Here is a 27,371-nt window from a genome sequence, read left to right on the forward strand (position 1 = left end):
GGCGCCACCTGTCCCGAGGGGCCTGAATTGGATGCAGCCCACCAGACCAGACCCTGGCTCCCTTGGGGACCTCCTGTCTCTGAACAGATTGAGCCCCCTGGATGTTTCTGGGGTCCAAGAGGCTTTGGACTCCAGCCAGTTCAGCAAACATAAGCACTGCCCTCTCCCAAGGGATTGAGGAACCCCCAGATTAATCACAGGGCCTCTGGAGCCACGCCCAGGTAGCTCATTTCCCTCTGTAAGCCTCAGTTTCCTCATGGGCATGATGTGTTCTGACCAGCCTGCAAGATGGGGTTAGAGGAAGGTTCAACTGCAGTTTTTCATGGGTTCAAGGGCAGCTCAATGCCGGAGCCACAGAGAGAATTCCAGACCTTCCCTGAGCCTCACACTGTGTTGTGGGAGTGGGGAGTCCTGTGTTCCCACCTTGCTCCTACAACCAGTGCCCAACCCCGATCTCTTCCAGCTCAGCTCACTTCCATGTGGAACTCAGAAAGCTCAACTCAGAGCTCTGAAAGGCCCCTTGAGACATCACCTCACCGATAGAGAAACTGAGGCACAGACATTAGGTGTCATGGCCAGTGAACAGTGAACTGAGTAAGGACCTCCCACCCCAGACCTTTTCAGGTTTCCAGGAAAGTCCTACCCCAACCCTGGGCCCATAGAAATCTCTCCCTCTTACTTACCAAGACCTGAAACTCTCCCAACCAGGGACCAAGCGTATATTTCGGTTTTGAGGTTTGGCTGAAAAGAATGAAGGCAGGGCCCCTGGGAGCAGGACCTGTTTCCACCCGGAGAGGGGAGGTACCGGCCAGACTCTCTTGCTCTCAGCGGGCTAAGTCACTGCGGGCTCCCCTAATGCACAAACTAAGATGGGCCCTTACCATGGGCCTCCCTTCCCAGTCTGAGCCGATGCCTGCATTCATTCACTCATTCACTCATTCACTCATTCATTCATTCGGCTCACATCTATTGAGTGTCTTCTATGTGCCAAGCAGACCCAGCTTGTCTTTTTTGTCTCTGTGGCAGAGACAGCCCTGCTCCTCCTAAATCCTAAAGTCTGGCAGGGAATGAGAAGCAATAGTGTGGGATGTGGGATAAAGGGGTCAGGAACAGACTCTCTACGGAGGAGACATTTAGGCTGAGACCTGAGGGATGAAAAGGAACTTAAGTATCAAGAAGCGTTCAAGCCAGTAGTCAATATTCACTAAATGGAAGATATATCTGGGTTTAAAATGACCCACAGTAGCGCTTCTCGACCCCCATGAATGCACAGGCGTGTGCCATGACATATGCTCACGTCCCTGCACACCCCATGTCAAATCTTTTTGAAAATCATCCCCAAAGGGGCTGTGAAATTCTGAGCCAGGCAACAGAGCTGGGAGGGGCTTGGTGAAGGTCTCTTCCAGCCCCAGCCCCATCTCACAGATGGGGTGACTGAGCCTCACCCCAGTCTCCCATGCCCAGGCCAGAACTGATGCCAGGCGTTATGGTCACTCGGCACAGGGTGTTTTTTTTTTTTTTTTTTTGCCCTCTCAGAATAATAAGTGGCTTCAGGTAACGTGGTCATACAGGTGTCTCTGGGACAAATGGCTAATGCTAGGGTTTTGTTTCTGAATGTGCATGTCCTAAGCTGTCCCTCCCTTTTAGAATGCCTTCCCTCCATCCATCTATCACCGGCTCAACCCTCAAGTCCTAATTTCAGCCCTTACCTTATCTACCACGAAGCCTCCCTCAACCCCTTACTGCCCCTGTCCTCAAAAATCACAAATTGAACCCGACCGTGCAAATAATCCACCCTACCTGTGATGAGCGTTTCCTGCTACCCCAACCACCCTCATCCTTTGCTCATGGTTTCTCCCACCAGAAGACCCTTCCTCCCTTTCTCTGCCTGGCACATACTCCTAGATGCCCTCCCACTCCTGGGTGCCCAGCTCGGCTCTGAGCGCCTACAAAGCAGAGCCTGGGGTTCCCCTCCCTAGTCTCCCTTCAACCTCAGATGGAGCCCAAGGGAGACCCATTTCATCTGCTGTCTCCTTGATCTTTTCTTACTCCCACAGCATCGGAAAATTGCAATGCCCAGTGGTCACCTGTGAGGTGGGGAGCACTGGTTGGAGGTGAGGACATAGATCCAAGCCCTGACCCTGCCATCCATTTGCTGTGTGACTTCAGGCCAGTCTCTTCCCCTCTCTGGGTCTCAGTTTTCTCATCTGTAAAATGACAAAGCTGGATAAGACAGTCTCTGGGGAGAGCTCCACAGGTAGGGGACTGTCCTTACCTTGCTGAGCTCAGGGAAGTTCTGCAGATGACTGACCCCTTCTTCCTGACCCTGAGCTGAGGAAGCCCTTATATTCGGGAGCCTGATGAATGGCTTGGAATAATTAAAGGCTTAATAAGGCCCAGATAATTATCTAGAGGCTTGAAGAACAGGAGCCCCATTGCTCACGTGACGTTTCAGTCTGTTCCAATGTAAATAGCGTGGAAGACAAGAGTGGCTGGGAATCCTGGTGGCTGCATAAGAGCGGGTACCAGGGGCAGGATGTGGCTGCGCAAGCGGCCATCAGTGATCACACTGTTCCCTCTCCTAGACCCAGCACCTCCCACAAGTCTGGGCACACAGAGGGCATGCATTTGTTTCTTCGAGAAACATTTATTGAGCACCTACTGTGTGCCATGCCTGTGCAGGGCACTGGGTTTATCTCAGTGAGTAGGCAGTTGGGCTTCCTGTCCTGAGAGAGTTTCTGGTGGCCAAAGGGGGAGACAGGCACTGTGCAAGTCAACAACCGCAAAGCCTATTGTTCCCAAGGGAGGCAAGGGTGATGAAAGCTACTAAACCAGAGAGATGGGACAGAGATGGAAGAACAAGGTGATCATCAGAACCCGGAGACCCATGAGCAAGGGTTGTTGGAGCTGATGCCAGTGGGTGAGCAAAGACAGCTCTGCAAGACAGGGGCAAAGGTGTTTCAGACAGGGGCCAGCAAGTGCACAAGGCTTAGGAGATGCTGGCTGAGCCCACTGGGGTTTGTGTCCCCCAAGGTTCATTCACAGGGGGCACAAGGAGCTAATGGCTAAGTGAGGTGTCTTCAAAGGGACCCCCTGAAGATGCTATCATGCAGGACCAGGTGGGGGGGTGCTTTCCCTCAAGATCCAAACCTGGGAGAACTGAACGCAGGGGTGACTTCAGAGGCACAGGGGGAACCAGTCACAGACCTGGGACCAGGCAGGCCTGGGGGTTTTCAGCCTCTGTTCTGCCCATCATGAGCTTCTTGGGGAGGCTTGGCTCGGAGGCCCCTTGAGGGCTTTTGTGCTTGAGGAACAGTCCCCAGGAGGCTGCTGGGGGCCTGGAGTTTTCCTTTCCCACCCCACACGGACTCCACAGGTCCAGGAAGATGAAGGAAGCCACTGTGCTCGTGTGCACGTGGGGCCACTGAGGCGAAGCGAGTGAGGGCCTGCCTGAGGTCACAAGCCGTGGCTGAAGCCAGGCTGGGAAGGATGAGAGCAGGACCCAGGGTGGCCAGACGGTCTCTACCCTGATCCAGGCCCTGAGCTGCAGGAGCCAGGTCCACAGATAGCATCGTCTTATCCCTGTTGACCCGCCCCCGACAGACAGACAGACAGGACTTAAATCCTCTTACTGCCCACAAATCCACCCTGGTGTGTCTTGACTGCAGTTTCCTGGCTCTCCCTGCCTCCCACCAGGGCCATCTGGGTATTAAGGAGCGTATTTGGGGTGGACAGCAGAAAGGACATGGGGCGGGAGAAACAGCAGAAACCCCTTGAATGAATTCAGGGACCTGACCCAGTCCCAGCCACTGCCCTTGCAAGCTGTGTGGCCTTGGGCAGCTCCCTCAACCTCTCTGGGCCACTTTTGTTTAATCCTCTTTATGATGGATGAGGGAGTAGAACTCTATACTGCTGCCAATAACAGTAGGACCCATGTACTGTGCATTCCCCTGTACCAGGCATCACGCTAAGTGTTTATTTACACTCACCTACTTAATCCTCAGAACTACCCTATGAGGCGGGCACTTCAGCAATTTTCTCCATTTTATAGCTACAGAAACTAAGGCTCAGAGAAGTCAAGTCATTTGCTCAAGGTCATACAGCGAGTGAATGGCACAGCTGGGGGTTCAATGTGGATCCAAGGGCTCCAGAGCCCAGGCCAACACCTTCCAAGGTATACCCAACAGGGCTCCTCTCTTCTCCCGGGCCCCAGAATCGCCCTGCCTGGTTCCTTATAACGCCCTCCCTGCCTCCAGCTCTAAATTCAGTCATGCTTCCAGGACCAGCCGAGGCTCCTTCCTCCAGGGAGCCTTCCCTATCCTCCTTTCCTCCCTCTAACTCTCAGACTCTGGAGACTGGGCTGGTCCTGAAGCTCAGTGTCATCTTTTCCCTTCCCCACTGACCCGCCGGGGACCCAACACAGGGGACTCCAAGTCTAGCAGCCCTCACCTGCCTATGAGGATAGGGCTCTCCACATGGCCTGCCCAGGGCTTAGGGTTGAGCTCCACTGTCTATGTGTGCAAACAGCTCACTCGCTGCACATTTATGATGCACTTGTGTGCTGGGCTCTGGGAGGGGTCAGGGAGGCACGGTGGAGAAGGAAGCCATGGACACCAATAACCATGGTGTGCAATCAAAGGGCATCAGAGTGATTGGGGAGGAGGGGTTTGAAGACTGAAGCAAGGCAGGCAGGTCACCCCACACTGTGGCCAGAGGAGACTGCATCTGAGCCGCTGCGTGGGGGTAGCAGGCTCCAGTAAAGACATCCCATGTTGGGCAAAGAGCCTAGCAAGGAAATATGCAGGGTAGACATTCAGGGCGAAGAGTGGGCCATGCAAGTGGACAAGTGAGAGATTTGCAAAGGAACCTGAGCTGGGAAAACACAGACCTTTTCTCCTCTGCCCCATTGTGTCAGTTAGCAATTTATTACCGCCCCTCAGCTCTGAAAGCACATTTCAGTGTATGTTCCATGATAAGCAATGGGACTCATTTAAGCATTTCTCCTTTACAGTGAGCATGATGTCAACCTTTCTCAGGAGAGGGCAGTGCATGAGGAAGAGGCTTCCTACAATTTCCAGTGTGGGTTGTGGTTGGCTATGTGAGTGTGTGCAGGTGAAGCCTGTCCCAGCCATGGGTCCAGAACTCAATCCCTCTGCAAACTTGCAGCTTCAGCCTGGGGCCAGCCCTTCCAAACAGAAATTAGAGCTACTCCCCATACCCTCACCCATCTTGCCCAGCCCCTCTGAAGGCCTCCTGCCCATGCCAGTGCCCAGACTCCTCTGTAAGTAGCCCCATGTTACCTCTATCCAGTCACCTGTAGCCCAGAGAGCCACACCCTGAGCTGTTCCACATGCAAGTCACACCCCAGCGCTCCCCTCTTTCATCCCCCCATGCTGCTTGCACACTGGTTCCAAGGTCTTAGTTGCCTGTTGTTTGCCCAGAAACTCTAGGCCAGCTCAGGCCATCTCCAGCCTGGCCACACCAGCCAACATCTGTGCTATCCAGCAGGCTGAGCAATGCCTTCTCTAATGAGGCCTGAAGCCCTTCCGAGTTTGTCTTTCCTTGGGTACTCTCCCTCAGCCCTAGAGGACCATATAGAGTTTCCTTACGTCTTGCAGTGACTCTTTTGTCATAGATAATAACTCTTCATGTTAAACTTCCCCTGTTTGAGCTCCTGTGTGATTTCTATCCTCTAACTGGACTCAGACTGCTACACCCATTTGTCCCTCTCAGCAGCCAGAGCCCATCAGGAACCTAACTGAATGACCAAAGGGCGTCCCTTAGGATTAGGGCAACTCTCTTTGGACAGACCACCAGCTTCCTTCAGGGCAGGGAGCTTGACTCAGGCATTTTCATCCCCCCTTCTCCTAAAAGAATATGTATTATTGAAATAGGTATATCATGAGTACAAACAAAGCCTGGCTGGTTGGAAAAAATGATTGAATAAATGGGTGGATGGATGGATGGATGGATGGATGGACAGATGGATGGGTGATGAACAAATGGATGAATGGTTATATGGTCTGATGGGTAGTGAGTGGATGGATGGATGGTTGGATGATGGACAAATGGATGGACGGTTATATAGATTGATGGCTGGGTGGATGGATGGATGACCAAATGTATGGATGGTTATATGGATTGATGGATAGTGAGTAGGTGGATGTATGGATGGATGGATGATAGACAAATGGAGGGATGGTTATATAGATTGATGGGTGGGTGGATGGATGAATGGATGGATGAACAAATGGATGGATGGTTATATGGATTGATGAGTGGGTGGATGGATGGATAGATAGATGATAGATAGATAGATAGATAGATAGATAGATAGATAGATAGATAGATAACTGGACTGACATATTGAGCTCATAATCTTTCCCTAGGTTATTAACTTTATAGACTATGGCTCTATCTTAAGATTTTTGTCTCTTTCATACTCCAGACCACTCTGAGTGCCTGGATCTCCCTTCCTCACTTCTAGAACTGAGCCTATTTTAACCCTCAATAAAAGTAGGATGAATGACTTAATTAACCAAATAACCAAATGAAATACAAGTCACATTCTCCTGAGCAAACTCATGGGGGTGGATTTTCCAACCTGCCCCTTGCCACTCTCTCAGTACCACCCCCAACCTGTTCTCCACCACCAAGCCTCCTGGCTTGGTCCAGTCCCTTCAGTCTCTCACACTGGAAACTCTAGGAATGAACCTGAACCTGAACCCTCACAGGAAGAGTGACTAGGGTCACACTGCACCACAGGCTTTGCTCACTGGTGGTAAAAATTGAGGCACTTTACCTGAACCCTCACAGGAAGAGTGACTAGGGTCACACTGCACCACAGGCTTTGCTCACTGGTGGTAAAAATTGAGGCACTTTACCTGAACCCTCACAGGAAGAGTGACTAGGGTCACACTGCACCACAGGCTTTGCTCACTGGTGGTAAAAATTGAGGCACTTTACCTGAACCCTCACAGGAAGAGTGACTAGGGTCACACTGCACCACAGGCTTTGCTCACTGGTGGTAAAAATTGAGGCACTTTTACTCCCCAAGGGAAACATAAACAGAACATAAATCCCATGTATCTAGGCAGGAAGGAATCCTGTCTCTGGCTAAGAGATTAACTTATCAGGGTTAGAAAATTACATGACTTTAACTTGCTGGCATTTACATCCCTGGGTGTTTCTTAGGTCATCTTGTCCTGTGTGATTCACTGGGTGTGAAGGGCATTCAGAGGGAAAAGGGGTTAGACATGTTCAGTGTGACCAGAAGGGCAGAGGCCTGGGAAGCAGATGCTGCCTCCTTAGGACAAAAATCTTGCTTGTAACTGGAGTAAACCAAAGACGGGGAAGCTGCCTAGAAGAGCAATGAACTCCCCATCACCTGAAGTTCGTGGCTCAGGGACAAGGTCCAGTTCTGGGAGCTGGAGAACGGGAGAGGGAAACAGACAGCTCATGTCTGGATTGCAGGAAGGTTGTGTCACCACCCAGCTCTCAGACACCATGCATTCCCCTCCTCAGTGGACCTTAGTCCCCACATCCATAAAATGGAACTCCAGTCTCTGCCTGCCTGAGTCATGGGGCTCCTATAAGGTTCTAGTTACAAGATGGGGCAAGCCGCCAGGCAAGGAGCACCGTGCCCAAAGTGCCACCATGGTGCTCTAACTTCAGACTCATCCGTGCAGCTCTCCAGGGTCCTTTTTCAAAATAGGAGCGCCCCCAGGCAAAGAGGTGATACAGTCAACAGAGATGTCATCAACAGAGATGTGGTTATGTCTTCTTCTTCTCCCAGGCAGCGTTTGTGGCTCCAGGGACAGACAGAACCTGGAGACTGTAGGGAACTGGCCTTAGGTACACAAAGAGTTTGCTGTGCTTGGCTGAAAGTTGCAGCTCAAGAGAAGTTGTTTAATGCAAGAGGGCAGTTCTATACAGCCTGTAGGAGCAGTCTGCTCCCCCTGGGGATTGGACAGAGGAAGGAGGGGGGAGGTGAGGGAAGAGGGAGGAGGAGAGGAGGAGGAAGGGATAGGGCAGAAGTGAGGGAGGGAGACCCAGGCACTCAGGGAAGATAAAACAGCCCAGCTGGGCAGTCCAGCTTGTTGGTGATTACTAAGTATGGTTTTGCCTCAGTTTCCCCAGTGACTTGAGATAAGAAGTTCGCCTGAGCAGGGAGCTGGCCCACTTTCAGGCCTCCCAGTGGTCCTGCCTCAGCTCTGGTAGAAGAGTTCACTGGATATCACCACGTAGCCCTGAAGGGCAAAGGAAATGATGGACCAGGTCAGAGGGTCAGAGGAGGCACAGGCAGGACCCCAGCCGCCCCCATAGCCTGGCTCTGAGTTCTGCTCTGCCATTCTTGTTTTGGTTTGTGAGGAGAGTCCTTTGCCTCTCTGGGCCTCAGTTTCCCAGTCTATCACTTTGGGGGTAGTAACAGGCTCCACCTCACAAGGCCACTGTGAGGAGGCAGTGAGACCCCCCAGGAAGGCACTGGTTGCTGTTCCGACGGTGGATACCATTGATGCTTTGTGAATGGGAGCCCAGAACCATGGAGCATCTTCTCCAAGTCCAAATCTCTCCAGCAGAGTCAGGCACGCCCCCCCGATAGCTCCCCTATGCTACACTCCGCTGCAGGAGCATTCTGGAGGGCTGCCGATCATTCATTCATTCATTCATTCATTCATTCATTCATTCAGTAAATCTTCATCAAGCCTCTACTACAAGCCAAGTTCTGTGGCAGGTGCTGGGGACCAGCAGAGAAGAAGCCAGACCCAGTTCCTGCCACAATGCAGCTCATAGCCTAGGACTATGTAGCCCAATAAGGCAACCACATTGGTGGCCATGGCTAATTAGTCCTATGGCTAATTAAATTGAAATTCATTAAAATGAAATAAAATAAAAAATTCAGGTCCACAGTTGCACTAGCCACACTTCAGTGCTCAGTGGCCACACGCACCCGTGACTGATCATGGTTGCTGCTTTGGACAGTACAAACTTCCATCCTTGCAGAAAGTTCCATCAGATGGTACTGGACTAGGGACTTGTCGCCTCTGACCCAGGGGCTGGGTCAACGGCCAAGGTGGGTCAGCCACTAACCGTGCCTGTTCTGGGAAGTTCTAGGGAAATTCCCACATAGCCCTGCTCCTCTGGGTACCAATTGTTCCTTCTCGTGGGGGCGGATCACCCAAGTGCCTTGAGACAGTAGTTCTTAAGGAGCAAGGGCATCCTCCCTGGAATTACATCAGCAGGCCACACTCATGGGGTATGAACAGCACAGGAGACACTGGGCTTGAGAGACCTGGGTTCAGCTTTCTGTCTTAGGCATGTCTTGTTGAGTGAATTTCCTTTTATATCCCAGGTAGGATCTCTCCCTGGGCAGTGTTGTGATTGAATCTCACCCTGGGCCCATGATTTCAGATCCAGGGAAAGCAATTTTAGAAAGTTCAGGAAGTTCCCTACTCCCACCCAGCCTGCACAGTTTGTCTACAAAGCAGAAGGAGTCTCACTGTCATCTGCCCCAGATGCCAAAGGGATCGTGCCCATCCCAGGGCACAGGATCATGGGATAAGTGAAAGCCCCAATTCCCCGAGTGTGGCCTGGGATGATATTTTATGAGGACTAAAGGAAGAATGAAACCTTCGACCCAGCGTCTCTTGGCATCCTGGACTTTTCATTTCATTGTAGTTAAGGATTCATGGCCCGGTCTTTGCGGCAGCAGGTGGGGAGGGAGAGAGGTGACCCCCACGTCACTCAGTCCCTCTGAGTGAAGAAGGCCCCTCTGGTCACACCCAAAGGCTCTCACCTCATAGACAAAGATCTCAGGGGCAACATATTGGAGGCTGACCACGCCGGGGAGGGCAATTCCCATGGCCAAGAGAGCTGCAGGCGAGAAAGAAGAAAGGATCGTCCCCTGGAGCCAGCCTGTGCTGAAGCCCTCATATGCATCACAGCACTGAGTCCTCACAGGCACCTGGGAGATGGATGCCATTATTATTATACCCGTTTTACAGAAGGGGAAGCTGGGGCTCAGAGAGAAAAAGGAACTTGGTGAAGATCACACAGCTGCTACACAGATGTGTGCCAACGGGCATGCACACATGGGCTGCTAGACTTCAGAGGCCCCCTCTCACCCTCTGAGTCTGGAAAGTGGGAAGGGGGCTGGGATTGAGCACTGAGCAGATGTGGGGTACTGAGGGGGCCAGAGGGGCCCTGCTGGGGTGGAGGGCAGGGCTTACCATTGAGATGGTCCAGCAGGGGCTTCTCAAAAACGGTGCCCATCAGTGCACGCACCCGATCTGTCTGTGGCCACGGAGCCAGGGAGATGAGCCAGTCCCAGCCGAGGGGCCAGGAGAGATGGACAGTAAGGTGCATACATAAATACACACAGAGACAGACAGATAGACAACGGATGGGTGGCAAAGGCTGAGGCAGAGGGAGGAGGGCAGATCACCCATGTCCTGGGTTCAAGTGGGGCCCAGCAACACTCCCAGGGCTGGCTCTGCCTCCTCAGGATCACACCCAGTGGCAGTGCTCACCGGAGGGGAGGCTGAGGGACAGGCACTGACTGTGGACACTCACGCACTGTGTGACCCACAGGTGGACTGGCCAGCAGACTGCCTGACACAGATGACCGACAGACAGACAGACTGACAGCTGGGCAGAAGGGGGGCATGTTGATGGCATGCCAGCTGACAAGTGGATGTATGGTGGCCGATGACCCAGTCACATCACCTGGCTGAAAGGACAGCTAACATTCATTGTCCAACCAACCGATGGACTCTTGGGTTGAGGGTTGGGTGACAGACCATCGACTGCCAGGCAGAGTATCAGGCAGACTGACTGACTGGCCACTGTCCCCAAGCAGCCCAGGGAAGCCTGACTATAGTGGCAGACAGAAGCACACGGGTCCGCACACGTACACAGACATGGCTTCCCCAGGCTCAAGACATGCCCCACCCAGGAGGGGGGTCTCTAGAGGCCACAGCCGCACACTCACATCAATGAAGCCCACGTTGGAGGAGGCCACCGTGAGCTGGACATCCCTGAAAGAGAAGCAGGAGAATTCAGGGTCTGGCACCTCCCCACCTCCAGGCTCCCTGGCTGACACCGTGACCCGGGGTAGTGGTGGACCCATTGCACACAAGAACACACTGAGGCTGCTGGGTCCAGGTGGGCTCGCTTACCCCAGCACAGATGTGGTCCCCTGAAGCTTCACCTTGGACACAGAGAGCTGGAGGCTCAAGTTCACTACCTGGGCATATGGGGAGAGCAGGGTCAGAGGGCACAGAGGCACAAGGGGGGCACCAGCTACCCAGCCTCCCACCCATCCCCCGACTCATTCAGGCAGCAGGTGGCTGTGAAGTCCCCTCTATGCGCCAGGACCCACGCTGAACGCTGGGAACAACACAGTGTGAACAAGACAAACCAGCTCCCTGCCCTGGGAACGAGCCTCCAGCTGTGGGAGACAGGGACTGTAACCACAGTAACCAGAAGCCATCCTTTCAGAGAGTGGCAGGGGCCACAAACACAGAGAGGAGGTGCTGAGAAGGCTGACAGGGACCTTCTTACTCAGGGTGGGCCAGAAAGGCTGCAACATTTAAGCTGAGACCTGGAAGAGGAGGGGGAGCTGGCCATGCCAAGAGCCAGGGTGGGAGAGTCCTAGGCCAAGGGCTCAGCACATGCAAAGGTCCCGGGGCAGGAGTGTCCTGACATGTTCAAGGAACAGCGAAGACACTAGTGTGAGCAGAGCAAAGAGGGGACAGCACAGCAGGGAGGGAGGTCTCCGTGACAGTTACCCGCCTTCCGGCCAGCCCCACCGCACTCACCACATCCAGGGAGAAGAGGGACTGGAAAGCCGAGTTGGAGGCTGCGGCCAGGACCTCCACGAAGGGCTGCAGCCGCAGGGTGGCGTTGTTGGTATGGAGCATGGCCACAGGTGTGGCACCCAGCCGCACCTTGAGCACCACGGGCATGGGCTCGGGGAACTGGCGGGCCACCTGGGGAGGCAGAGGCGGAGGAGGCCCTGCTGGGGCAGCGGCTGGCAGGCTCTCTGGTCAGTCACTCCTCCAATGCTGATTGGGCCACCATGGTGCCGCATGTGACTGGGCATAGAGGTGGGTCCCCCACAGGCCGCTGGACCAGACGAGGGGGTTGGGTCTCCCCAAGGAGGTGACCCTGAGCTTGGTCTTGAAGAAGGATAAGGGAAAGGGAGGAGAAAGACCTTCCAAACAGCAGACACTGCTCAAGTGAAGGCACGGAGAGACAGAGTGTGATGTCTGGGCAGAAGGTGGAGCCTCCCCAAGATGGAGCAGTAGGTTTAAGGACAGATGCTGAACTTCACTTGGGGACAGATAAGAGCCAGCAGAGATCCCACGACCCGGAGAATCCCCACCCCCGTCCCCTATCTCAACCCCTGGAATGATCAGAAACATCACCGACCTCCGGGATGAGCCAGCCCAGTGCAGAGGTGTTCAGCAGGTTGTCATCCGACCTCTGAAATCAGCCCCCCAGGCCACAACAGGTTTTAGGGCAGCTGCTCCCAAGATAGATCACCACTGTCTCTCCCAAGCAATCGCTCCCCATAGCCCCTGTTTAATCCTTCCAACAGCCACCCTGTGGCGCCAACTCTAGCAGTCCCATCTCCCCACAATATGGCCTCTGGGGGGTCTCCCTAGGCTGGGCCACAGGGAGCTCTTGCCCCACAGGCCCTGGGCTGCAGGTCGGGCCCTCACCAGCTGCCCTGTGATGTCCAGGTTGAGGGCGCCGGACTTCTGCAGCAGCAGGAGCGCAGAGTCAAACAGGTGCTGGGAGAGGCCCACAGTGGCCATGGAGCCCTCAGTGCCCACATGCCTTGGCAACACAAAATGGGTGGCATCCGTGGGCAGGACGATGGGCTTGCCCAGCAGGAAGAGAACAGCCTGTGGGGGTAGGAGGGGGAAATGGGAGAAAAGCGGCAGGGCCTCAGCAGGGAGGTGGCTCCATGGCAGAACCTGGGCTCCTAGATGCCACTCCCTGCCCCCCCACCCCCTGCAAGATGCCATATGTCTAGCTCACACTTTTGCCCGTGTGGCGTGCCCCCGGCTGGGACACTGTTCTGGCTCCTCCTCTCATTTCCCACTCCCCCACTCCTTTAGGAATCTTCTGGAACACCAAGGACTCCAGGGGCAGCAAGCCCCCAGCTCTGGGCTGGCCAGGAGGCACTTACATTGACTTCCAGGGAAATGTAGTCACTGGTGACAGTGGGCACACTGACCATGGAATAGCGGATCTGGGACTCAGGACCCACAGGGTTGAGGCCTTCATGAAACCAGGGTGGAGAAGAAAAGATGACATATTTAGCACTGCTCACCAACGTTTCACCTATCCAGAAAAGTTTATTTATTGTCTGATTATCCTGATTAGCCAGAGCCAGGCCACAAAACAAAAGAGGCAGAGCAAGCCTCTGAATAAGCAAATTTAAGTGGCAAAGTGCACACGGCCAGGATTAAACTGCTCACAGCCTGCTGACTCTTAGTTTAGACACAATTCTAACAGGTATGGTTTCTGCTTTCCCCCTCGGTGGAAGACTAGTGACTCCAAGTTAGAAGGAAGGAGAAGGGCCCAGTTCAGGCACAAATATCCCCGGACAAAGGTGAGAAGCAACCACAGAAAAAGAAGAGAGCTCTCACTTATCAAGGTCCAGACATTGGACTTACAGTATCTCATTCAATCCTCGTTACAGTCCTGTAGGGTTATTTTATACACATGCATGCACACATGCGCACACACACATACACACACGCACACACAGTCTGGTGAGGTTCAGTCTTACCCAGGAGTGTAATACCTGGTCAGTCTGACCCCAAGCTATGCTCTCCCCACCCCATCACACTGTCTTCTGTGGGAACTCTAAGGGCACACCCCACTGGAGCCAGTTATGCAAGATCACAGAAGTCCAGCTTCCCTGACAGACCCTCTGAGCAGCCTTCAGGGAGGCACAGCTCAGAGCAGCCTTCAGGGAGGCACAGCTCAGAGCAGCCTTCAGGGAGGCACAGCTCAGAGCCCAACTCCTCTGAGCCTCAGAATACTCTTGCGGGGAAGTTTCAAAGGGCGAGGCCAGGCACGGTGGCTCACGCCTGTGATCCCAGCACTTTGGGAGGCCGAGGCAAGAGCTGGTCTTTGGAATGAGGATTCTAGATTCTAGAATGATTCTAGATTCTAAGTGTCATTGGTCCTTGGATTCTCCAATGTTAAGACTCATGATTTCAAAATTGTAATTTTTTTCAGCTTTTTTGATCTAAGATATGCAGATTCTAGAATCAAAGACTTGGTTTTGGTTCTAGAATTTGGAGATTCCCAGATTTCATGAATAATAATACTGTTTTGGAAGCTCACAATTCAGTCACCCTACAACTGACCCTCCTAGAGTTCGATCGTGATCCAGACTGGAACCTTTGGAGGGTCCTAGGGGCTCCAGGGGGTCCCAGAGACCCCACCCCCCTCCCCTGGCTCCCAGATCTTACCAATTAAAGTGCCCAGGTGGACATTGACGCCCTGCACCAGGTTGGAGATGCTCAGGCACAGCTGTGGTAAGACAGAGAGAAGGAGGCTGGGGTTAGGGCAGCCCTCAGGCTGGAGGGCATAAGGCTGGGAGGGGTCTAGAGTCCCTGTCTAGAAGCCTCCCCAACCTGTACGCCATGCCTGGAACCCCTTCCTCCACCGGCCAGTGGGCATCTCCTAGGACCCCTTCCAGGCACCAAAGAAACAGAGGAGAAGCAGCCCAAAGCCTGATGGCAGTGTAAGCATAGGTCGCCAGGCACGGAAGAAAGAACAGGGGCCGTGGAGCCCAGCAGAGGTGGTCACAGCTGGGCTTGAGCAACTGAGGCAGGGAGTCTGCTGCAATGGGGCTCAGAGCTCACTCTTGAAGCTCAGCTGGTGGGAGGGTGGTGCCCACGCAGGGGCAGACAGTGATCAGCAAGCCAGACCAGCCAAGCTTCAGATGCCAGGCCAGGGAGCTACAGAGGTTTCCCCTGGGCACCATGGGCAGCCAGATAAGTATATTATGCTGGGATCCATGCGATAGAAGATGGGGGCAGAGGAGGAACTGCAAGGCCAGGGGCACTCACAGCCTTGACCAGGCAAGAGCTGGCGAGGCTGTGCAGGGCGAGGTCAAGAGGAAGAGGAGAGGGTGGGTCTTCTTTCCTGCAGTGCTGCCTGAAGCCCCTTGCCCAGAAGAGGCTGGCTATGAGGGCAGCAGGGGGACTACAAGGAGAGGAAGAGGCTGGACCAACAGGCAAAGTCAAGCCATCCACTTGGGCATCCCGCAGGACTCTCAAGAGGAGCTGTCCCACCTTCACCCCTTGAGCCTCGGGTTTCTCATCTGTAAGGTGGGCATGCTGCAGTCGCCCTCTGGGGGGCGTGGGGTGGCATGCGGGAGGTTGACTTCGTCTCTACTACTGCCCCTTAAAGCTGTAGTGGGGTTGGGATGGGATAGGGCAGGGAGAAAATGAGCTCCCCCGGGCAGGGGGACCCTAGCCCCTGCCTGGGCTACCCTCTCTCACCAAGTCAGCTCCATGCAGACAATGACAAGAGCTAAAACAGCAATAATAATAGCAGCACCCACTCTGTCCACCACTGTCCCGAACTCTTCTGAAATATTAATGCATTTTGTGCCTGCAATCGCCCCACGAAGGAGGGGCTTTGTCTCCTTCAGTACAGATGCGGAACCAGAAGCAGAGACCGTGCACATCTGGAAAGGACCGAGACCCATCCAGGCTACAGCTGGCCCCATGCCCACACCCTCTTTCACTCTCGTTCTGTCTTCTTTTCACACACCACAGGCCCACGAACCGCACTCCATCCACCCTCTGGCATGAAATTGGGGCTGTCCCAAGAGGATGAACCTCCCTCCTCTCCAACCCCATAAACTCTGCCCTCATTTGTATCTCCCCATCACTCCCCTGGACCCTGGCAACAGCCTCCTCCCTGCCTTCATGGGGACCATGAAGGGGCTTCTTTTTTTTTAATCCCAAGCAAAGTACCCGCTGCCTGAAATCCCACTCTTTCTTCACTGTGCCTTCTTGGTGAAGCCATGCCCTCCTTTCTGAGAAATCTGCAAGCCCTTTACCTTGTTACTCAAGACAGCTTTAATGTGCTTCTGCAGCAGGACCAGCAGTGCATGGGGGGTGCTGAGGGAGAAACAGAGAAAGAGTTCCTGGGCTGCCAAACACATTAGGTCCCGTCGCTCAGCACAGTTGCGCGTCTGGGAAGAGAAGTCTCTGTCCTCAGCCAGGAGGTCTATCAATCCCATTCGATGCCCTGCCACCTGCCACACACGGTGCTGGCATAATTGGCCCCATAGATAAGGAAATTGAGCCTCAAAAGAGAGGGTCATTTATCTCAAGGTTTGGAAATGGCCAAGAATGTGGCAAGTGAGACCGAGAGGGCGTTGCAAAAGCCAGACGTGGCCATGACCTCGGCCAGCTGGCTTCGTGGCCACTCTAAGCCTAGTGAAGGTTGGGTTAGGGGCTCGAGCTGGGATCCTGGGTCTGCTTCATGCTTTGGGTCCAATTTTCTGTGACACACCTAATAAAATACCTTCCTGGCTCTGGGCCTCCATTTCCCCTTTAAACAACTCAACAATGCTCCATAGGCACCAATGGTTCCTTGATTTGCAAAAATGGTGATCCAAGCCACAGCCCAACCTTGCTGAACCAGTTCCCTGGGGAGGTAGGAGGGTGGCATCTGTGTTTCCAAAGCCTCTTGGCTTCCATCTCCCCTTCAATCAGCTGTGAGCATCCCTCGCCTGTGAGGACAGCGAGGGGTCACGAGTCACACGTGATGATCTCGGGACACAAGTGTGAATGGGTTTATACAGCCACACCCCTCTCTGGGGAAAAAGCTCAGTCTTGATGCAAACATTGCATTCTTCTAAGCCTCCAAGATGCTCAACACCTCAGCAAGCCCTGCTCACATTGGGAAGGTACAGACGTCATCTAGGGGGATTTGCAAGCCATGGGATTAGTCAGGCTGCCTGGGCTTGAATCTGGCTACACCATTTGTCAGCTGGTAGTCTTAGGCAAGTCACTTAACTGCTCTGGGCCTCCGTTTGCTCTCCTGTAAAATGCAGGAAATACTTAACACCTACCTGGTAGGATAGTGTGAGGATCAAATGAAATGATCCACCGAAAGGGCCTGGAACAGTGCTCAGCACACACAGGTGCTCTGGAGGCCGGAGCTGCAGTCAGCCTTTATGCAGAAGGGAGCCGCCACCTGCGAGAACTCGCTCTTGGCGGGTCGCGCCCCTCCCTGGCTTACATCTCTGTAAGGAGCGGTGGGTCTCCAAGGTCCTAACAGCCAGTCTGATCCACCCAAAATCTCTCCCCAAAGAGTGTGCTAATAGCTAGTGTGTATTGTCAAGTGGTGAAAAGGGAATGGAAAGTGTATTGTCAAGGGGTTGGAAAGATCCCAGGTTCTGGCTGCTCACTTACTGTGTGACCTCAGGCATGCCTCTCCCCCTCTCTGAGCCTCAGTGTACTCCATCATAAAACAAACACAATAATGGGGGCCTCTCAGGCCCTTGTGGCCATTGGTTAAAGTCCTGAGTGGGCAGCTCAGAAAACAGCAGCACAGCTTTGGCATCTGGGATTCCTGTGGCCCTGCCCTCACCAGACACCCACCTGTTACTGCCATCAAACTCGTTGGCGTGGCCTGAGAATGAAGAACAGGTAGAGATGCTGACCACGGGGGTCCTGATGGAGCTCTGGGTCACACGGGTGTCAGCCAGCAGTTCCACAGGCAGCGTCAGCTCCAGGGGCTCTGCAGCGCTGCAGGGAGGACAGTCCTGAGTCCGAGCAGCACCGCCCAGCAGAGCCTACGGTGACTGACAAGAGATCTTACAAACTCCCCAGCCCCTGCCTGCCCTCCACTTGGCCCAGGCAGGCCCCCCGCTCCCAGAGTGAGATGGCCCTACCTGGGGCAGGCCCACAGCCCCCGGTCCCAAGACTCCACTTGGGGTCATGGACGTTGCAGCAGTGGGTGGGAGCACTGGCTGTCCGGAGCCTCTCACTGTGAGACCTTGGGCCAGCCATTTACCCTGCTGAGCCTCAGTTTCCTCTTCTGCAAAATGGACATAAGGTTGGTGGGACCTATGTCGCAGGGCTGTGCTGAGTTTCCTGTGAGATAATCACAGAGCCTGGCCCACAGGAAGCATGCATAAAATCATAGTGTCAGGGTAGAGGAGCAAGATAAAACACCCCTCTGACTGCACGGCTCATGGTGTGAAAATTCAATGCGGTAACATGTAAGATGCCAGGCACACAAAAATAACTCTGACCATTATGCTTATTGAGCGTCTCTCACATGCCTTGCCCTGGGAAAGGGAGGACAGTCATTATAATCACAGCAATGAACCCATTGGCACTCTGCAGAAGTTCATCCCATTTTACAGATGAGGAAGCTGAGGGCTAAACAAGTGAAGTGACTCTGCCCGGTTGCAGAGCTGTTGAGCAGGGTTCTCAGAAATGCTCTCACTATCTTGCTCCCCTCCAAGGGTGAGGCCAGACAGAGCACTGGACAGGGAGTCAAGAGGCCTGGATGAGAGTCCTAGAGGAGTTGCTACCCCCCATCCCCTCACTGTGTCCCCTCGGAGCATCCCCGAAACCCTTCTCACCCCCTAACAAGGAGATCTGCTCACCGAAACACCTTGAAAGTAAAATTAGCTGCTGCCAGCAGACGCACTCCAAAACCAGCAATGAATTTCAGGTGGAGGCGGGGCACATGGACATTCAGAATCCGGATCCTGCAGGGTAGTAATCAAGATGACAGGATGGCCCCCATTAAACCATGAGATCAACTCTGAGGTGGGTGCTCTGAGTCATACCCACACGATGTTATGAAGAAGGGCTTTCTGACAATTGGAACCATTAGGTGAGGGGGAGGTGGTGAGTTCTCCATCACCACGGGGCAGGCAACCAAGGTTGGACACCAGCTGGTAGGGAGAACATGCAGAGGGGGCCCCCGCTTTGGGTAGGACTTGGATGAGATGATTGCTCAGGTTTTTGACAGTTTCTGACACCTGCCTGGAAAATTGGAAAGGTTGGAAAAGAAAAACTTCAGGAACCACAGAAGGCAGAAATCCTCTCTCTGGTATCCTAGTCAATGTCTGCAGCTCGCAGCCTACAGCAACAGAAACTCCCCCACTTCAAATCTCCAAGCACTCTCCAGCTAACCTGTGATGTCTTTTATTTCCTAAATGAAAGTCATTTCTGCACAGTACAGTTCAGGTCCCCTGTACAGAAGCTGCTTCTGTGCACGCAACAATCCTCGGTTCGATCCTGTGTCTACAAATGAGAACCATGGGTGCTGTTTTCAAACAGCCATGTGGGCCGGGCGCGGTGGCTCAAGCCTGTAATCCCAGCACTTTGGGAGGCCGAGACGGGCGGATCACGAGGTCAGGAGATCGAGACCATCCTGGCTAACACGGTGAAACCCCGTCTCTACTAAAAAATACAAAAAAATGAGCCGGGCGAGGTGGCGGGCGCCTGTAGTCCCAGCTACTCGGGAGGCTGAGGCAGGAGAATGGCGTGAACCCGGGAGGCGGAGCTTGCAGTGAGCTGAGATCCGGCCACTGCACTCCAGCCCGGGCGACAGAGCGAGACTCCGTCTCAAAAAATTAAATAAATAAATAAATTAAAAAAAAAAAAAAAAAAAAAAAAAAAACAGCCATGTGGTGTCCATTGTGTGGCCAGACCACAAGTGATTTAGGCATCTTTGGTCATTGGGTATTTATGTCCAGTTCTCTACCTTTATTAACCGTGCCATGAACTGCATTTCAGCTCTACCTAAGAGATCTCAAACTGGTGGCCCCCAAGCCAGATTTTTTGTTTGTTTGTTTGTTTGTTTTAACCACCCACCCATTGTTCCAGGGTCTTAAAGTCTTAAATGTTTTTTGTTTGTTTGTTTGTGTTTGTTTGTTTTGAGATGGAGTTTCACTCTTGTCGCCCAGGCTGGAGTGCAATGGCACGATCTCGGCTCACTGTAACCTCTGCCTTCCAGGTTCAAGAGATTCTCCCACCTCAGCCTCCCAAGTAGCTGGGATTACAGGCACCTGCCACCATGCCCAGCTAATTTTTGTATTTTTAGTTGAGATGGGGTTTCACCATGTTAGCCAGGCTGGTCTTGAACTCCTGACCTCAGGTGATCCGCCTCAGCCTCCCAAAGTGCTGGGATTACAGGTGTGGGCCACCAAGCCTGGCCTTTAAATGTTTTTTAATTAGTTGCTATCATTCCAAATTTGATGGATTCTAGATGTATATTTTCTCTTGGAAACCCAAAGATCCGACAGTAGTGAGCCTGAGTTCCTATGTGGAAGGCAGCTATTGACCAGCCCTGGGGGTGTCTAAGTTTGGGATGCTCCACCTCCCTATGCCTTTAGTCTCTGCATTAAGCAGGGTGGCGTGGAGGTAAGGGAGGCTCAGATTCGTGTCTAAATTCAGTGTCCAGTTTCTAGAAACAGAGGGTCCTGCCAGCCCTGGGGACCCAGGAGCCAGTCTTAGCCTCTGAGGGCAGAAATTCACTAATTCAGAGGCACCAGGCACCAGCATCTCCACCTTGAGTCCGTCTCTCAAATCATCTTGTGACCACTCACCTGGTGGGAGGGAGCACTCACCTTTAGTGAAGAGTGCTCATCTGGTGGACTGGAACACTTTGCTTGGTGGATAGGAGCACCTGCCCAGCAGGCAGGAGCACACACCCAGTGGACTGAAGCACCCACCTGGCAAGCAGGAACACTCCACTTGGTGGCAGGAGCACCTTCTCTGGACAAGGGGAGCACTCACCTGGTAGGCTGAAGCACCTCTCCACTCCAGTCCAGGAAATGAGGGACAGTGACCTGCAGGGCCCGCTGTAGAGGGGCTTTCCCAATTTCAGACACTGTGGGGCCAGGGTAGACTGAGGTCAGGGTACCCTCGAGAACCACCAAGTAGCAAGAACACACTGCCTGCCATCTACCCTGCACCTTGGGCAGAGGGTACTCAGACTGGAAGGGGTAGACTTGCTCCAAGCATGTGTGGAGGGCAGCTGACTCCCCACAAGCCCACCTTGGGTGCACCACTCGCACCAGGCCTTCTCCCCCTTGGCATGACCTCCTTCCCCCACTCTGCCTCTCAAAATCCTGCTGATTCTTCCCATCCTTCAAAAGCAACAAAATCCTTTGCCCTCTTGCAAGGTTCCAACCAGATCCCACCTCCTCTGGGAGCCTTCCCTAAGTTCCCAAGCAGAAGGAGCATCTCCCAGTCATTCCTGGCCTGCTGCGGAGGCACCCATGGGAGCAGAGGGGACATCCCTTGGGAGGGGAGGGAACAGCCTCACCTGGAGGCTGAGGACTCAAGAGTCTCTTAGATCCTGGGTTCCAACCCCAGTGCTCACTGTTACTCACTGCCTCTGTGGCTACTCTGTGCCTCAGTTTCCCCATCTATACATTTGCAATGATTCTAATGTTATCTGTCACGTAGGATCATTGTAAACACTCAGTGCACAGCAAATGCTAGCTACTACCATTGCTATTTATTTTTGTAATAATAGCAGCGATCACTTATGTCATGATCCTGTAGTGCCAGGCCCTGTTCTGAGTGCTCTACTTTTCCTACTATCATGCCCAGTTTACAGAGAGGTGAGGGCACCTGGACGGGAGAAGCTGGCTTTGGACAAGGGACCTGGTTCCCGAGCCTCTGGGCATCCTCACTCACCTGTGCTGCTGGGCCCCAGAGAGGTTTTTTTTTTTTTTTTTTTTGAGGCGGAGTCTCGCTCTGTCGCCTGGACTGGAGTGCAGTGGCTAGATCTCAGCTCACTGCAAGCTCCGCCTCCCGGGTTCACACCATTCTCCTGCCTCAGCCTCCCGAGTAGCTGGGACTACAGGCGCCCGCCACCTCGCCCGGCTAGTTTTTGTATTTTTAGTAGAGACGGGGTTTCACCGTGTTAGCCAGGATGGTCTTGATCTCCTGACATCGTGATCCGCCCGTCTCGGCCTCCCAAAGTGCTGGGATTACAGGCTTGAGCCACCGCGCCCGGCCAAGAGGTTTTAATTAAACGGGAGTTGAATTAAAATAGGAGGTAATGGTGCTGGAAGTGAGCTTCAGATGAGGAGTCAAGAGGCCTGCCCACTGCTCAGACTCACTGTGGGAACTTGGGAAGTCCCTGCACCTCTCTGGGTCTTAGTCTCCCCCAACAAGAAGCATAAAGGCGGCGGTTTCCATGTTTCCCAGCACCCCTCTCCCACCTAACCATCTGCAGCTGAGCTGGGACTCACACCCAGACCTCAGACTCCATCTACAGTGCTCCTTTGACACAGGGTTTGAACTCTGGGGCTTGCAGGATGGGATGGGGAGGACACTGGAAGTAGCCACTAAGCCCAGCCTGGGGAGCAACGCGTCCAGCGTGGGCCTCCAGCCGGATTTCTGCCAAGAACAAACACAGGCAGGCAAGCGGGGGAGGGCTCCCTGGGAACACAGGAGGCTTGCGCAGGACAGGCAGAGGGCAGGAAGGCAGCAGAGGGCGCGGACCTCATGGCCCTACCAGCAGAGGGCGCGGACCTCATGGCCCTACCAGCAGAGGGCGCGGACCTCATGGTAGGACCTCATGGCCCTACCATGAATGGCTCCATGTCACGCTCTGGCACGGATCACTGACCCCTTTCATTGCCTGCCCATCAGCCCGGATACAAGGTCCCGGAAGGCTGCGTGTACCCAGGGGTGGGGGAACCCTGCTACTTCCCTGAGCCCCTGCTTCGTGTCCTGGGCCACTGAAAGTCCCATCTACTGTCTGACCTGACTTTCTCACACTATCATCTGAGTTTGGCCTTGGGGAAAACAGCTTCTGATCTCCCAGGTTTGGTGGGAAACCAAATTCTCACTGAGAGGCAGCTCGAGGTGAATAAACATGTTTGTGCTGGTGTCCTGGACCTTGGCAATGTCTGTGCCTCCCTGGGCCTAAGTTTCCTCATTGTGCCCTCCGTGGGGGATTGGGGTAAGTCTTGGAGGGATCTAGCAGCAAAGCCATAAGACAGAGCCCTCGCACCAGTGGGACCCAGCGAGCAGATAGTTCTCTCACACGGAGCTCAGAAGGGCTATAACTTTAGAACACTGCCTGCATCACGGTGCTGGACAGGTCTCTCCCAAGCACACAGGTGCGTGCACACGCCGCATACACAAACCTGTACACCCAGGGTGCACAGCCATACCTGTGCACACACATCCAGGCAGCGTCATGGGTTTGCACCCTCCCCGGCACTTAAGTACACACGTGGGCACAGCTCTATGAAATTTCAAACTCATAAGTAGACACACACAGGTAAAAACAGCCCCTCAAACTGACCTATGCCCACATCACTAAAGCACGTGAGCAAATCATGTGTGCACACTTGCACACTGGCCACGTGACGTACTCCCCCTCACGCATTTATGTAATAAGCATTTGTTGAGCAGCGCCGTGTGTCTGGCACTGTCTGGGTGCCAGGGACACAATTTCCGATTAAAATCTGGGTCCTCATGGGGCTTTTGAGTTCACAGATGCGCACACACACTTAGGACTGCGCACGCATGTGCAGGCTCGCAGGCATTCGCTGGGTGGCACACCCCTTACCATAGCTCAATGCTGCTTTGTTGAGTCGGACCACGGTGCCTGGTGTGGAGGCACTGACCATGGGCAGCAGCAGTGCCAGCAGCAGGCCCAGCCTATGTGCCCAAGCCATGGCTGCCCTGGCTGCTGGCCACAGGATCTGTGGGCTGGGTTAGAAACAAGCATCAGGGAGCTCAGCCAGAACAGCCCACCCCTGAGCCGCCCGAAGCCCGCTCCAGCCTGGAGGGAACAAGCCCTGACTGGTGACCCCAGCCCTACCCCAGGCCCACAGACATCCATTTTTGCATCTCTGCGTTGGTAACCATCACCCTGCCTTGCTTGCTTCATCAGGAATCATGGGGGAGTCTCTTCTGGAAATGACCCCAAATGCCCAGAGAAGAAACAGTCTTGCCTAGGGCCACACAGTGGGCTGGGACGAGGTGCAGGACCCAAGCCATGGCAGAGAAGGATGGTGAGCCTCCCAAATGGGGAGACTGAGGGTAGTTTCCTGTCCTAAGAAGAGGCCCAGGACTGTGTCACCTGATGCCGCCCAGTGTGACAGCCCAGCCTGGTGTCCAGCTATCCAAACTCAGCCAGGGGAAGACCCGGGGTGGCTCCTGTCCTCATCCCCTCCTGGCCAGGTGAGAAATGGCCTAAGAGTAGGCCTCTCACATGGCCCCCATCCACTCCTGACGCAGTCTGGCCAAGTAGGCAGATCTGTGTCTGACTCAGGGAGAGGGAGCCAGGCAGGAATGAGGGACTGCTGCTCAGGTGGGTCAGCTGAGACCCAGGATGGTGGCACTTGCCCAGGTCCTGCAGCAAGGCCAGGGATGGAAGGACCCTTCTGCAGAGGGTGGCTGGAGGTAGCATCCCCATTGAACAGATAAAGAAGCCAAGACTCCTCGGAGGTGGAGTACCAGCCCAACCCCATGCTTACCTCAGGTGGTTCCTGAGACAGGTGAACTCTCAGCCCCAGGGTAGCCCTCCTCTGCCCCAGGCAGGCAGATGCAGAGGCTACTTTATAAGGCTCCCAATGTGCAAGGTCCACTGGGAAGGGACCCAGGGAGCGGCAAGTTTGCTTGTGGTTGCAAGTGTTTTCCCTGCAAACATGGCCTTTGCCAAAGTGTCTCATCCCACATGTGTGCTGGGGCTGCCACGTAGCCAGTAGCCGGGCCCAGCTCCCAACCACTACAAGCCCCTGGGGCTACGCAGCTATGGCCTTAGGGGCCAGGAGATCTCTGGAAGGGAAACTGCTTCTAGGAGGGTACCCTTATGCCCAGCCAAGGCCTGGGAGGATGGGGCCTATGAGGACCCTATCTCCCCTCCATAGGCAGGGGGATGGCTGCAATGACCCCTCAAGGCTGGTACCTCCAAGCTCTCTCAGAAACATGACCCTTTTCGGAGGGGCAGAAGGTTACCTGAGCCCCATCCTCAGTCACTGACTGAGCCCTGACCCTGTCACATATTCACACACTGAGTGCTGACCCCAGTTACCAAGCTCTGACCCTGATCACATGCTGAGCCCTGATCCCAGTGACAAACTGAGCCCTAACTCAGTAGGGAACAGAAGAGAAAGTGTGCGTGACCCATCCCCACAGCTTAACACCCCAGCCTCTCTCCAAATGCACATTCCACTCACAAAGGATTCGTCCACTGTCTCTTTCCACATTACAAACGCCAGCCTCTGCCTTGACTATATGGGACCCAAGGAACTGTGTGTGCACATGAAGGAATTTGCACATGCACATGTGTGGATGAGGGTTGTGTGTGTTGATACGTGTGTGTGGCTGTGTGTGCATAGTCACATGCACACATGTGCAGGGAAAACGTGTGCTCTTATGTGTGGGTGTGGACGTGAAATGGGCGCGTTGGCGTCTTGGTTTATGGTGTTGCGTGTCTATTCACACAATCCAACAGGACCACAAAAGTGGGGAGTTCTGTGCACATGCATGCATGTGTGGGCTTGGCCTACTGAGTGTTTGTGGGTCTGTGAGTGTGTGGTGTTAGGTGCATGTGTGTACGTAAGTGGACTGTTTCCTGGGATGGGGAGGTACATATGTGGCTGTGCATACACCTGTGCACAGCAGGTGATGGCCTTGCCATTTTTCTTCATTGGCACAGGATGCCTTGGGGCCTTTTCCCAACTCCAGGGCACTCCTTGACTCCCACTGACCCCACACCAGCTCAAATATCAGGCCCAGCTCCTAGGCCCACCCTGTGCTAGGCCCCCACCAGTGCCTACAAAGCTGACCACAGACACCATCAAGCCCTCCCCTGGGCAGCTGGAGCTCACTTGAACCAGCCCTGCCTCCCAACCAGTGCTCCCCTGCCCCTAATCTAGAGGCAAAGAGGAATGAGAAGAGCCTGCTGTGAGCTCCCTGACACCCTGCTCCTGGCCTTGCTCTGTCCGCCAGTGCATAAGACAGGGCCCTCCTGCACCCTCACCATAGCTAATGCAAACAGCAGACTCGGTGGACAGAGGTGCAAATATTGACCAAAGCTGCTCTTGGTGTTTGCTCTTGGCCTGGATACTTCCTTTTCCTAAATATTTCCAGCACAGGAGCCATCTGGGTGACAGCCAGTAGACATAAAAGAGGGAGACTCTCACCAGCCCATCCCAGATCTCAACCAGCTCCCTACAGCAATGGTAAGCACCATTTGGTGAGCACCTGCCATATGCAGAATGTTCTGCCAACCACTGTGCCTGCATCTGCAGGGATGGGAGCTGGTTCTGCTCAGCCCTGTTTCCAGCACCTGGACCATACTAGATGCATAAATATTTGTTGAATGAATAAATGAATGAGTATACATTTGAAAGACCCTTGTAACAATTGTAGTGGTGGCATTTCAGAGTTTCCCCTTCACTGAATATTCTCAGGGGGTTTGCATTGGTGTCCTCTTGCTGCAGTAATGTATTATCACAAACTTAGTGACTTAAGACACAATTTATCATGTTACCATTCTGGAGGTCTGAAGTCCCAGATGGGTCTCCCTGGGCTAAAATCAAGGAAGTATTGGCAGAGCTGCGTTCCTTGCTGGAGGCTGTAGGAGAGGAACTGTCCACCTGCCTTTTCCAGCTTCTAGAAGCCACCCTTATTCCTTGGCTCCTGGTCCCTTCCTCCATCTTCAAAGCTAGTATGTTGAGCTGAGTGCTTCTTGTGTGGCCATCTCCCTGCCTCCCTCTTCTACTTATAAGGACCCCTGCAATTACATTGCACCCACATAGGTAATCTAGGATATTCTCCCCATCTCAAGATTGACTGATTAGCAACTTAAATTCCTCTTCTAGCTTTAGCTCCCCTTTGCCTTGTGACTTAACATATTTACATTTCAAGTTTTAGTATGTGGACCACTTCCCATTGGTCATTAGCCTGCAATTTTAAGCAATTGCCACCAGGGGGTAAAAGTGAATTCATTTTAGTTTTGCTGTCCAAAGAGTCAAGCTCCCTACAGGCAGGGCTAACAGAAAAAACTTAGCCTGACATTTCCATTTGGTTATGCTTTTATTTTCCCCAGTAAAAAAGTAGAACTTTCTTTTTTTTTTTTTTTTTTTTTTTGGAGACAGTCTCACTCTGTAGCCCAGGCTGGAGTGCAGTGGCGCAATTTCGGCTCATGGCAACCTCTGCCGCCTCCCGAGTTCAAGCAATTCTCATGCCTCCCTCCTGAGTAGCTGGGATTACAGGCACACACCACCACACCCAGCCAATTTTTTGTATTTTTAGTAGAGAAGGGGTTTTGCCGTGTTGCCTAGGCAGGTCTCAAATTCCTGAGCTCAGGCAATCCAC

General features: G+C 53.6%; 1 protein-coding gene across 1 annotated transcript; it reads right to left on the reverse strand.

Annotated features, from left to right (window-relative positions):
* Positions 1 to 7,881: 7,881 nt before the first annotated feature.
* BPIFB2 (BPI fold containing family B member 2) lies at positions 7,882 to 24,706 on the reverse strand. The gene is made up of 16 exons (XM_010360606.2): positions 24,524 to 24,706; positions 23,611 to 23,753; positions 20,811 to 20,904; positions 18,668 to 18,772; positions 17,652 to 17,798; positions 16,100 to 16,160; positions 14,496 to 14,556; positions 13,199 to 13,290; positions 12,726 to 12,911; positions 12,433 to 12,486; positions 11,820 to 11,990; positions 11,178 to 11,245; positions 10,991 to 11,036; positions 10,230 to 10,293; positions 9,797 to 9,873; positions 7,882 to 8,249 (listed from the first exon to the last, which is right to left on the reverse strand). The coding sequence occupies exons 2-16, from the start codon at positions 23,717 to 23,719 to the stop codon at positions 8,208 to 8,210; spliced, it is 1,377 nt and encodes a 458-aa protein (XP_010358908.1). The 5' UTR covers positions 23,720 to 23,753; positions 24,524 to 24,706; the 3' UTR covers positions 7,882 to 8,207.
* Positions 24,707 to 27,371: the final 2,665 nt, after the last annotated feature.

This window comes from Rhinopithecus roxellana, chromosome 13, assembly GCF_007565055.1.
Source record: "Rhinopithecus roxellana isolate Shanxi Qingling chromosome 13, ASM756505v1, whole genome shotgun sequence".
In the NCBI taxonomy this organism is placed as follows: domain Eukaryota; kingdom Metazoa; phylum Chordata; class Mammalia; order Primates; family Cercopithecidae; genus Rhinopithecus; species Rhinopithecus roxellana.